Source organism: Urocampus carinirostris, chromosome 10 (genome assembly GCF_059441175.1).
Source record: "Urocampus carinirostris isolate Australia breed hairy pipefish chromosome 10, RoL_Ucar_1.0, whole genome shotgun sequence".
Taxonomy (NCBI): domain Eukaryota; kingdom Metazoa; phylum Chordata; class Actinopteri; order Syngnathiformes; family Syngnathidae; genus Urocampus; species Urocampus carinirostris.
This window is the reverse complement of record NC_142358.1, coordinates 36081291-36094539: the sequence shown is the minus strand read 5'-3', so window position 1 is coordinate 36094539 and position 13249 is coordinate 36081291. Positions and strand designations below refer to the sequence as shown.

At 43.8% G+C, this 13249-nt stretch overlaps 1 protein-coding gene across 3 annotated transcripts in view; it reads left to right on the top strand.

Moving 5' to 3' along the window:
• Positions 1-13249, top strand: part of LOC148358841 (roundabout homolog 2) — a 199556-nt gene that overhangs the window by 46640 nt on the left and 139667 nt on the right. For all 3 annotated transcript variants that reach the window (XM_088345220.1, XM_088345219.1, XM_088345218.1), the window contains exon 2: positions 5910-6236. In XM_088345220.1, coding sequence (XP_088201346.1) covers positions 5910-6236 — 327 coding nt within the window. The remainder of the gene's footprint in view (positions 1-5909; positions 6237-13249) is intronic.

Sequence of the window (13249 nt, the reverse complement as noted above, 5' to 3'; positions counted from 1 at the left end):
CATCGCAGGAAAACAGGATCGAGTCAGAACCCACGTCTTGTGGGGCAGAAGTTTGTATGGGAGAAACTAGACGAGAACAAAAACTGGAGAAAATAATAAACAGGACAAAAACAAAAACTGAAACTAAACTGGAACCCGAAATTAAACAGGACAACAATAAACGGTAACAATACTGGACTGGAGACATCACAGGAAAACAGGATCGAGTCAGAACCCATGTCTTGTGGGGCAGAAGTTCGTATGGGAGAAACTAGACGAGAACGATAATAAACAGGACGAAAACTTGTGATTTAAGTCTAATGTAACACTGGCCTGTGTGTCATTAGGTGACTCCAAACTGCTCCTCTGCAGTCGTAATGGATTTCTTATTCTCTTAGTCCAGAATCCAGATTATGCGATGGAAATAATACCAGTGACCATTTCATTTCCTTTCCGTTCCTGTTGTGTTAATTCGGCGAGAGGAGGCCATCTGTTCGTCAGGATCAACCTTAAAAGCAGAAATGTGAATTATTCATAGCTAAGAGTAACACGTTGTTAGGGACGCCGAGTCCGCCTCTAAAAGCTTAGCGTAAATCCAACGTTCTCTTTTTTCTTCTGAGCCGAGGAAAAGCGGGTAATGGATCTCCCGGGAAGAGATAGAGTTGTCTCCGTCTGTATAGCTCACCTCCCGTTCTCTCGATATTCGGATCGGGCCCCAAAAACTGACCGGAGACATAATAAATGAAATATTAAATGGACGGTTCTGTCCTGAGTGCAGGACTTGTCCTCTGGGATTCACAAGAGGCGGACCGATTTGGGTTTTATAGTTGCGATTAAATATGCATTAATTTTTGTCTAGGTGCCTTTTTGTTCAAGTACTTGATTTTGCAGGTTTTTGGGGGTTGAAGAATGTCAAAATAAAACAAAAACACCAAAATAGGTTAGTATCGCAATTTTAAAAACCTCAAAAAATAAAACTCATGTTGCAGTTACTCATTAAATAGAAAAACATTCCATAAATTCTACAAGTTGGTATCAAAGTTTCTTCTTTGCTTGAAATCAAGTAAAGTCACATTAATACGTATAGCCCTTAATCACAAAATGTCTCAAAGGGCAGCATTGGTTACCATGACAACATCCCCTGATCTCAAACCGACATGCAGGCAAGGAAAAACTCAAAAACCTCAGCATGAGAAAAATAAGAAACCTTGAGAAAGGGCCTCACAAATGGTAATGTCCCTTCCAGGATGATCAGTTAGCAATAGATTTAGCAAGACACAAAAAAGTCAACATGAATAAATAAAACATAATTGGTAAAAATTTGTTCAGAAAGTGCATGATAGCAACGCTGCTTCGAGCCTGAAGAAAAAGAAAAGATTCAAACTATACACTGATGCTATTATGTCCTATGGGAAAGTTAAAAGTGTTTTGTTTTTTTTTATCCACTAGATGTTGCTATCGAGGGATTCAAGATTCAAAAATGTCTTTATTGTGATTAACATAAAACGCCACCGAAATGTTATTTGCAAAACCGTATATAAATACAGTCATGTGCAAAGGTTTGCGCACCCCTGATCATCATTGGTTGTTTTGATCAGCAGTTTCAGATAAATATATCGTATAGCAGACAAAGGGAATAAGATAAGAACGGTATACCGTGATTTCTACATGTACAGTATGTTTTTTTTAATAGACCCGTTAACTGTTTTGCGAGCGTGTTGCTAGTAGCGTTTTGCTACCCATCACAGGCACGGTTTGGGATGAAAGTTATAATATTATTATTAAAGCTTTGAAAACTCTCTCGGTGTACCGTCTTTCTTTGTAAATATGTGTAACCATGTATAATATGTATTTGCAACTGTATATTTTTGTAATGTATTTATTTGTATTTATTTTGGACACTTATTCTGATAAGTCTTGTACTGACCAATTAAAAAGAAGGGGCGTAACAGACGCGGGGGATGACGGGAAGTGGGGACTGGTAAAGGTGAGTGTTTGTGGACACGGCAGACAATAGTGCATATATATTTTTCCCACCCTTACCATTGGAAATATACACTTTTTTTCTTTGGATTACTTTTAACGGGACCTGGACTCTGCAGGTCTGGATCAAATCATAAGTACCGGTATCATTTTTCATTCATTTGGCCTATTGTGGTTTTTGAACTGTGTACTTTATAATAAGTCGAAATCACCGGACTCAAATTAGGGTTTGGGTTAATTTTGTGATTGTGTTACATATTTTAATGTGGGCGCATGCGGCTTATATACAGGTGCGGCTTGTGTAAGTACAAAAGCGGTCATCCTCTTAAAATGTGGTGGGTGCGGCTTATAATCAGGTGCGCTCTATAGTCCGGAATTTACGGTAATAGGATTTACAGAAGGTGTGCAATAATTACTTAAACAAAAGTAGGCAGGTGCATAAATTTAGGCACCCTTGCTGTTTTATGGATTTGAGTACCTTTAGCACTAATTATTGGAACACAACATTTCTTTGGTAGGCTCATTGACCCTTGACCTACATACACAGGTAAAGCCAATCATGAGAAAGGGTATTTAAGGCGGCCAGTTGCAAGTTGTTCTCCTCTTTGCATCTTCTCTGAAGAGTGGCAACATGGGAGCAACAACTGTCAAATGACCTGAAAACAAAGATTGATCAACATCATGGTTTAGAGGAAGGATACAAAAAGCTAGCTCAGAGATTTCAGCTGTCAGTTTCCACTGCGAGGAACATAGTGAGGAAATGGAATTCTACAGGTACAATTCTAGTTACGGCCTAGAGTGGCAGGCCAAGAAAAATCTCAGATAAGCAGAGGCGAAGGATGGTGAGAACAGTCAAACTCAACCTACAGACCAACTCCAAAGACCTACAACATGATCTTGCTACAGATGATGTCACTGCGCATCGTTCAACTATTCAGCGCCCTTTGCACAAGGAGATGCTGTAATGCGGCAGAAGGAAGCCTTTTATGCGCACATGCCACAAACAGAATCGCTTGAGGTATGCTAAAGCACATTTGGACAGGCCAGCTGATTTGGGAATAAGGTGCTGTGGACTGATGAAACTAAAATTGAGTTATTTGGACATAACAAGGGGCAGTATGCATGGCTCAAGAAGAACACAGCATTCCAATACAAACACTTGCTACCCACAGTAAAATTTGATAGCTGTTCCATCATGGTGTGGGTCTGTGTGGCCAGTGCGGGTACTGGCAATCTTGTTAAAGTTGAAGGTCGCATACATTCCAGTCAGTATCAGCAGATTCTTGCGAACAATGTTCTCGAATCAGTGACAAGGGCTGGATACTTCAACAAGACAAGTCAAGTCAAGTCAAGTCATTTTTATTTGTATAGCCCTAAATCACGAAGAGTCTCAAAGGGCTTCACAGATTATTACACTATATTACACAGACTATTTTTCAGCCGACGAGAAGAGTAGGTTATTCATATGCTATGGTGTAGAAGTGAGTTTTAAGCTTAGATTTAAACATTTCCACTGAGGTTGCAGATCGGATCTCAGGGGGAAGAGCATTCCACAGCACCGGTGCCCGGATGGAGAACGCTCTCGAACCAGCAGAACACTTCTTTGCTCTTGGGATCACCAGAAGACCGGCACTCTCAGATCGTAGGCTTCGGACCGGGACATAGGGGGAAATCAGATCTGGAAGATAAGAGGCAGCAAGTCCATGTATGATTTTGTATAATACTAAGAGAACCTTGAAATCACATCTAAGGCTAACTGGGAGCCAATGCAGGTTAGCCAAAATCGGTGTTATGTGATCGTACTTTTTTGTCCTATTTAAAAGCCTCGCTGCGGCATTTTGTACCAGCTGAAAAGACCAACCGCAAACACTGCTCAAATTCTACTAAGGCATTCATGCAGAGGAACAAGTACAATTTTCTAGAATGACCATCTCAGTCCCCAGACCTGAATATTATTGAAAATCTGTGGTGTGATTTAAAGTGGGCTGTCCATGCTCGGAAACCCTCAAACCTGACTGAAGTGGAGATATTTTGTAAAGAAGAATTCTCAAAATTACTGTACCTTCAACTAGAATTTCAGACCCTCATTGGAAGCTATGGGAAGCGTTTAGAGGCTGTTATTTCAGCAAAAGGAGGATTTAGTAAATATTGATGTGGTTTTTGGTTTAAGCAATTATAAGGGAAAATCTTGAAAATGATGAGGGGGTTTTTCACCAGGCGGCAAGTGTTGGTAGACCAGGAGAGGTCTGATGTGATGTGGAGGCCCAGGCACTTGATGTTGTCCACGTGCTCCAGCACGTTGCTATCCAGAAGGAGGGTCTTTGGTTTTTCTGGACCTGCTCAAGTCCATGATGACCATTTAGTCTTCTCAGTGTTCGAGAGTGGGTTGTTTGCTGAAAACCTCTCCGAGAGGTTGGGTATTTCCTCTCCGTATTGGGTCTCATTGTGGTCTGCGTATTTCATGACTGTATTGGTGAGATGGATGGCAGCACAATCATGAGTATATAGGGTGAAAGGGGCTGGACTGAGCACAAACCCCTGTGGTCTCTTCTGAGTACCAGAGGGGATGATGTTGTCTTCCCTATGTTCATCTCCTGTGGCCCCTTGGTGAGTGAGTCTCTGATCCAGTGGAACAATGACACAGGGAGTTCCATCGCATGTAGCTTTCGCGTCAAAGGAACAAGGAAGAATCCAACTACAGAGACTTAACGATACAATATTTTTTCGAGTAAATTGAAGATAGACAATACTTAGTAAAATTGTTTAGTCGATGACCTGTCATATTTATATTATATGTTATTCTGCCTAATTTAGTCTGTTCTTCAACAAACAAACAAAAAAATCTTTGCAAATAATTTGCAGTCGAAATCTTAATCCATCTGTCTGTCTGTCTGTCTGTCTGTCTGTCCGTCCGTCCGTCCGTCCGTCCGTCCGCCCGTCCGTCCGTCCGTCCGTCCGTCCGTCCAAACTACTTTTTAAATACTAATTTTTGTGCATGTATGTGTGTGTGTAAGTGATTGATAAACTCCGAAACAGCTTAACTCTCAACAAGTGCCTTTAGCTAGGTTTTGTGCAAGACAGCCCCAATAAATACCAACAAAATCGATAAACATCTGCTTTCGTGGGGTCTGCTTTTGAAGAGTATCTAACGCCCCCTGGCGGCCAAATTGGTTACTGCAGCTCTCGACTACCGACCACTCCTAGCAGCTCAATCCAATCTTCTATCAAAACCAACACCTTTATTGATGAAATGGTTGCGCAAGTAGAATGCTCGGTAACACCGGGCCATTTGCCTGTTATATCTTGTCATACCGTTCTTGTTGACATGTTTAAGTCTTTGCTGTTTAGCTCTTGTCACGAACCAGGAACAGAGAAGGGACCCAATAGCGCTTGTTTTCTCAGTTTTTATTGATAAAGAGGGAGAGTAAGGCTTGTTTCCACGATCCGATGGCTGACGGACGAAAGGAGCGAGCGGTGCGGAAGTGTTACTTCCGTGTCTGGCGAGGAGGATCGGAGACAGGCGGGAATAGCAAGTCGGCCAGGACTAGAGATCAAAGGCGGTGTCGAGTTCGTAAGCGAGGTCGATTGCAGGAGGCAGGCAGGTAACGGGGCAAAACAGGTCAGGTAACAGGCAGGCAGAACTGGGCGAAGTCAGGTCTGGAAACAGGTTGGCAACAAAGATCAGGCAGAAAAAAACAGGGCAGGAACGGAGTCGGACAAAAAGGCTTACTGAGCTGAAGGCAACAATTCGCATAACGATCTGACAGCTTCCTCTTGCAAGCCGGGGTTTAAAAAGAGAGCAACAGCCAATCAGCTGTCCGAGCTGTTGGCGCCAATTAAGCCGTCGCGGGTGGGCTCAATCGGCAATCATGACAGCTCTAAGAAACGGCTCAAATAATCATGCTTCATTATTGAAAATGTCAACCGCCATCTTTTGCATCCCTCAGGGTCTCGAGTGCGCTTGGAAGACAGCGCCCCCCGCATCGTGGAGGACCCGTCGGACTTGATCGTCTCCAAGGGGGAGCCGGCCACCCTCAACTGCAAAGCGGAGGGTCGCCCCCCTCCTTCCGTGGAATGGTACAAAGACGGCGAACGGGTGGAGACGGACAAGGACGATCCTCGATCGCACCGAATGCTACTGCCGAGTGGTTCCCTCTTCTTCCTTCGCATCGTCCACGGCAGAAGGAGCAAACCGGATGAGGGCGTCTACACCTGTGTGGCTAGGAACTACCTGGGGGAGGCCGTCAGCCGGAATGCATCCCTGGAGGTTGCTAGTAAGTCCTTTTCATTACAAATCGTTATGCAAAGAGTGATCCTGAATTTTCTCTCATTACTATTAAGAATAAAAGACTATAAATACAAAGCATTAAATTCAATACAGGCTTTATTTAAAGTTGATCCCAAATTCTTCAACCTGCAAAAAGTGAGGAAAGCACAGGGAGCACATGCAAACCCTGCACAGGTAGGCTGGTAGCTGACAGGGTGCTAGCTGCACAACCTTATACAAATATCGACACACGCGGTGAAAAACAAACAAAAGGCCACAATCGCCTAATTCCAAGCAGATTGCAGATAATCGATCGCTGTTCACTACAATGGCTGTCTGTTTCGGAGCTTGCCTCACATGTTGTGTTAATGAGAGTCACCATTTTGAAAGTGCAGTGTTCTTTTTATGAAGTCAAGAACACTGCCCGTTCTGTGCCTGATTGAAAACAACCCATCAATTTGGCAATACATTTAATGGAACTGTTGTCACAAACCAGAAACGGACACAAGACCCAATAGCGCTCGTTTTCTCAGTTTTTATTCATTAAGAGGGAGAGCAGGGCTTGCTTCAAAGATTCAAAGGCTGACGGTCAAGGAGAGCGGGCGATGCGGAAGTGGCACTTCCGTGTCTAGCGAGGAGGATCGGAGACAGGCGGGAATTACAAGTCGATGGCCGGGACTGGAGAGCAAAGGCGGTGTCAAGTTCGGAAATTAGGTCAGCAACAGGAGGCAGGCAGGTAACTGGGCAAAACAGATCAGGTAACAGGCAGGCAGAACGGGGCAAAGTCAGGTCCGGAAACAGGTTGGCAACAAAGATCAGGCAGAGAAAAACAGGGCAGGAACAGAGTCGGACGTAAAGGCTTACTGAGCTGGTGGCAACAGTTCGCATAACGATCTGACGGCTTCCTCTTGGAAGCCGGGGGTTTAAAAAGAGTGCACCAGCCAATCAGCTGTCCAGGCTCTTGGCGCCAATTAAGCAGTCGCAGGTGCGCTCAATCGGCAATCATGACAACTGTACGGCATGTGGAACATTTTTTGCTGAAACAACTTATTATTACTAACACACATACATATATTTTGTACATTATATGATCTGCCACTGGCTTGTTTTGCTCTAGAAGTCTTTTGCACTATTATACAGTATCCCTTTTTCCCTTTTATCTATCTATCTATCTATCTATCTATCTATCTATCTATCTATCTATCTATCTATTACAATGACACAATCCCCCGATCTTAAACCAACATGCGGGCAAGGAGAAACTCAAAACATTAGCATGAGGAAAATAAGAATCTTTGAGAAACTGCCTTACAAGTGGTAATCCTTCCAGGGTGCAATAGATTTAGCATTGGGTAACAGTACACAACAGATAGTGAACATCAATAAAAGAAAACAATAGGTAATAGGTTGATATTTGTTCAGAAAGTGCATGACAGCAACAGGGCCTCAAACCTGTAAACTATTCCAAACAAGTCCCTGACAGCAATGAAACATAGAGCCTGTACAATAGTCCAAAATATCCACAACAGCAACATCACAAGATCATCAGTCCTACCCAAAAAAATTCCCAGGGCACAGTCCGAGGGGGCAGGAGAAGAGGAAGAACGAAAAAGAACTGGGCTGACAAGAGTAAGGAATGGACTGGTGCCAAATTTGTCATGACCCAAGAACAGGCCAAGGATCATCAACAATGGAGATCGCTGTCCAGAGTTGCATCCTCATTAATGCCCCGGCAACCCATGCGGATGGGGGATCCATCAACCCTCAACCGCCAATAACTCTCTATTTTAGAGTCAAGTCGAGTTTATTTGTATAGCCCTTAATCACAAGATGTCTCAAAGGACTGCACAGGTTACAATGACACGATGCCCTGATCTAAAACCGACATGAGGGCAAGGAAAAACTCAAAACCTCAGCACAGGGAAAATAAGAAATCTTGAGAAGGTGGCCTCAAAAGTGGTAATTTTCGGAGCAGGACGTACATCGGCCCAGCCCCAAAACATACACAAGAGAGCAGAGAGAGTCAAAATGAGAAGGGAACATGTTGTTTATTCCAACCGAACATTCAGTCGTGTTCCGAAATTGTCCAGGCAGAGAGTGGGATTTATACGGTGTTCGGTCAACGCTGACATGTTGTTTTTCTCAAGTCGGGCGCTTGATTCGAGTCTCCCCGACTCAGACAAATTCTTATCAGTTAAGCAAATAGTTGGAGACGTCCTGACCTGGCCAAAGTCCTGTCAGTCACGTAACCTCCAAATGACTTTCCACAATATAAACCCCCTTCCAGGATGACCAGGATGCAATAGATTTAGCATTGGGTCACAGAGAGATGAACAAATGTGAACTATTTTCCAAACCCAACAATTTCTAAGTTATCAACACTCGAGTGGAAGGAAATTTCTATTGCCTTTGACTCTGTTGCAACAGTCGGGCGTCCCGCTGCTGCATATTTCACCGTTACACAAACACAAACATCCTTTTTTATTTAGCTTCACCATGTTGGAACAAATCGCATGGATTGTTGCCGAAGTGTGGCGGACTTCCTCTCTAATTGCATCATTTGAGATTCGACCGTGCGAGCAAGACTGCGGATTTTCTTTTCCAATACGGCAACAGGGGAAGAGACATTATTCTTCGCCGCCGACCCGGGACGCGGACCATTGTTTTCCCTCCGCCTAATTGTGCCAATGCGGCTCAGGGGCCCCGGCAGAACCGCCGACGGGTCCCGGAAACGGATTAGCGGGCGGTTTGATTAGGGATGCTGCAGAAAAGATTAGCAAGGTCGAAAAACCGCAGAGGTTGGAGTCTTATCTGGTGTTTTTGGCTTCATGACTGGGTTCCGCATGACCGGGCTCATCTGCATCTGGCGTCCGCCCGCCCTCGGAAAATGCAGCCCACCACTATTCGCACGGATTCACTTTCTTTTGTTTTTTTTTGCACGTTTTGTTGTGTGGCGGTCGGATTTGAAAACGTTTGTTTTAATGTGCCGCCTGCCACGGGGTCTGCATCGCAAATGAGAATCGGTTTCCAGTTGCCCTACCTGGTTGAGTAGAGATAATGGCATGTTTTTTTCCTTGTTATTTTAAAGAATATAATGGAAACAGGGCAGCACGGCGGCGCAGTGGTTAGCGCTTGTGCGGCACAGTTCATGTCTTAGGAACCTCCTGCGTGGGTTCAACTCCAGCTCTAGACTTCCTGTGCGGAGTTTGTATGTTCTCCCCGTGCTTGCGTGGGTTTCCTTCGGGCACTCCGGTTTCCTCCCACATTCCAAAAACATGCATGTCAGGTGAATTGGCCGGTCCAAATTGTCCCTGGGTGTGAATGATGAGCGAATGAGTTGTCTGTCCCCGTGTGCCCTGCGATTGGCTGGCAACCAGTTTAGGGTGTCCCCTGCCCACTGCCCGATGATTGCTGGGATGGGCTCCAGCACCCCCGCGACCCTACTGAGGATAAGCGGTGCAGCTAATCAGATGAGATAATGGAAACATGGAGGGAAGAAAATGTGGGAAAGTAGTTAGTTGCATTTTGCCACTGTTATAAAAAAAAAACATGGTCACTTTTTAATGTTTAACTTTTTTGCTCATACGGCAGTTTTTCCTCAACTTTCTTTAAGGCAAGGCACCATTTTATTCTATAAAAATCATTCCCATACACTGTCCATCGCAAATATTTAAAAATAATTCCTACCACTAGTTTTATGGTGTTTGTTTTTTAGGATACATTATAATGTTGCCATAAATAGCAGTAAAAAGTTTTGACTTACAAGCATATTCTCATCTCATCTCATTAGCTGCAACGCTTATCCTCAGTAGGGTCGCGGGGGTGCTGGAGCCCATCCCAGCAATCATCAGGCAGTGGGCAGGGGACACCCTGAACTGGTTGCCAGCGATACAGCATATCATTTTTGGTTAATAATAGACTGTGATTTGGGATATTACAATTTTTTTACGTTTTTCTCGTGTTTTTCTAGAAAATAACAGAATTAATATTTAAAATAAGCCCCCAAAAAAATTATTCTAGTGTTTCTTTTTTTTAAGTTGGATAAGAAAATCATAATTCACATTAGCTAAATTATGTGAAATGTTTTAAAACAAAAATGACCAAATGATTTGTTATTCGATTTTAATGGAGACAAGGTCTTTTTGTCTCATCTCATCTCATTAGCCGTACCGCTTATCCTCATTAGGGTCACGGGGGGGCTGGAGCCCATGCCAGCCATATCCGGGCAATGGGCAGGGGACACCCTGAACTAGTTGCCAGCCAATCGCAGGGCACACAATCGCAGACAACTCGCTCGCTCATTCACACCTAGGGACCATTCGGACCGGCCAATTCACCTGAAATGCATGTTTTTGGAATGTGGGAGGAAACCGGAGTGCCCGGAGGGAACCCACGCAAGCACGGGGAGAACATACAAACTCCGCACAGGAAGTCTGGAGCTGGATTTGAACCCACGCAGGAGGTTCCCAAGACATGAACTGTGCCGCACATGCGCTAACCACTGCGCTGCCGTGCTGCCCTCTGTGAGTATATATATGTATATTTTTATCTATATGAGAGAAAAAAGTTACAAATACCTATATTAAATAAAAGAATATAGTAGTGATATTTTGAATATCATTAGGGAATGCATTAAGAAAGAAAAGTAAAGTAACAACATAAAAAACAATCTATGTGCCCTGCTTTCCCCCACTCGCAGCAATAGTCGACTGTGGATAATGGAACTGGCCGAATAGGTTCTGTTCATTTTAGCCAGAAAAGAACGAAAAAAGAGCCAACACGCATGACACAAATTTACTCTCTTGGTCTCAGCTCTCACCAATAGCCAACTGGGGATAACAGAGGATCGTGGCCAAAACATTGACGTTGATTTCAGCTTGTTCACAATGGCATACTTCAGTGGCCCAAATGGAAAAAAAAATCCACTCTGCCATCCCCTGTTCTTAATACAAGTCAACTGGGGATAATGGTTGTTGCCATAACCACGCATTTAATTTTAGGCAGGGAAGATCCAATGGCCTCCAAACAAAAGGGACTTCTGCTGGTCCCTGCTCGCAGCACTATGGGGATGGGGATAATGGATCGTGGCCACACAAGTACAGTTCATTTTAGGTGTAAATACAGTAACGGGAAAAAAAAGAGTCACCGGGCTCGACAGAAGTGTAGATTTTCATGCCCTACTTGCAACAATATGTAATTAGGGATAATGGAGTGCGGCTGCATGAGCGCAGGTCAATTTTTAGTGAACTGAACAGCAAAAAGACTGGCAAGGCCCAAGGAAAATACCATCAGCCGCCCCCTGCTCACAGCGATCTGTTATCAGGGATAATAAAACGTGGAATATTTTGAAGTACACATTTCGATCACTTTGTTTTGGATGAAATTGATCCTTTTGATATATTTTCAACCCAATTTGGGTTATTTTTAGCCCAGTGATTTGAAGCGTATTGTCATAATTGCCGATTCAGAGCACCTGTGACCGCTCAATTGGCGCCAACAGCCCTGAAAGCTGATTGGCTAATGGACTCTTTTTAAACCCCCGGCTTTCCAGAGATCCCTGTCAGATCGTTATGCGAACCGTTGCTCCCAGCTTGGCAAGCTCTCACGTTCAGACTCTGTTCCTGCCCTGTTTTTCTCTGCCTGTTACCCCGTTTCTGGACCTGACTCTTTCCCGTTCTGCCTTCCCGAAATCCGACCTGTTTTGCCCCGCTACATGCCTGACACCAGTTGCCAACCTTGGTTCCGAACTTGACACCGCCCTTGCTCTCCCGTCCCGGTTAACGACTTGTGTTTCCTGCCAATCTTCGACCATCCTCGTTCGACACAGAAGTGCCCCTTACGCGTTTCCTGCTACCTGCTACCCTTATCCGTCAATCATCGGATCGTGGAAGCAAGCCCTACTCTCCCTCTTTGTTAATAAAAACTGAGTAAACAAGTGCTATTGGGTCCTGTGCAGTGTTCCCTCTAAGCTGCATGCGTGCGCAATTGCGCAATGCTCGCACATTATCTGCGCACAAGAAAATCTAGCCGGCGCACAAAAATGAGGGCTCAAAATTACTAATTAAGAAGCGACTTAAGTCAAAGTTACAGTGCATGAAGGTAAAAATACATGGCGAAGGTAAAAATACACGGGTTCCCCTGACGTTGTGTTCTAAATGCGGTATTTTGAAGTCGAGTCAGAGTAGAACGAAGTTGAGTAAAGTTAGTAGAGTTGGTCGAGAACCGGCTTCTTCGGCTCGGCTCACTAAAAGGAACCGGCTCTTTCGGGTCCTAAACGGCTCTTCGGGTTGTTTTTGCTTCTTTAATCCCAACATGACCAAATATTATGTAAAAGTATGCACAAAATGACTTAAAAGAAGGGGGGAATAGAACAAAAAAGAAAAAAATACCAACATGAAAAAGTAGTGAAAAGCTGAGAAAAAAAGAAACAAAAGGAAGAGAAAAAAGAAGGAAACATTTGAAAAAAGCCAGGAAAAAGAAAAGAAATGTAGGAAAAAAGTAAACAGGGAACAAAAAGAAAAAAGTAACAGCTCGGAAAAAATAAAAAAATTTTAAAGGAATTTTTAAAAACTCGTAAGCCAGAATAGGAGAAAAGACGTGGTCGGGGACAAAAAGTGGTCAAAAGCCGGGACAGGAGAATAGACGTGGTCAGGAGCAAAACAGGTCGTAGCCAGAAACAGACGGGAGCAAAAAAACGTGGGAGTCAGGGTCGAAAAAGCTTGACTAGTACCAGGAGACGCGTAAGGGGCACTTCCGTGTCGAACGAGGATGGTTGAAGATTTGCAGGAAACACATGTTGTTAACTGGGACGGGAGAGCAAGGGCGGGGTCAAGTTTGGAGAAAAAAACACGGAAAAAAGAAGAAAAAGTTTGTGTTGCATTCAAATAATTTCATTACATCAAGTGAATCTTGTTGCCAACATTCTACTTCCACTAAAATGTTTTATTAAGTACAGTTCTGTATCTTACTACCGACTAAATAAGCCCCCAGAAATGTTAATATTATGCGACAAAATATATC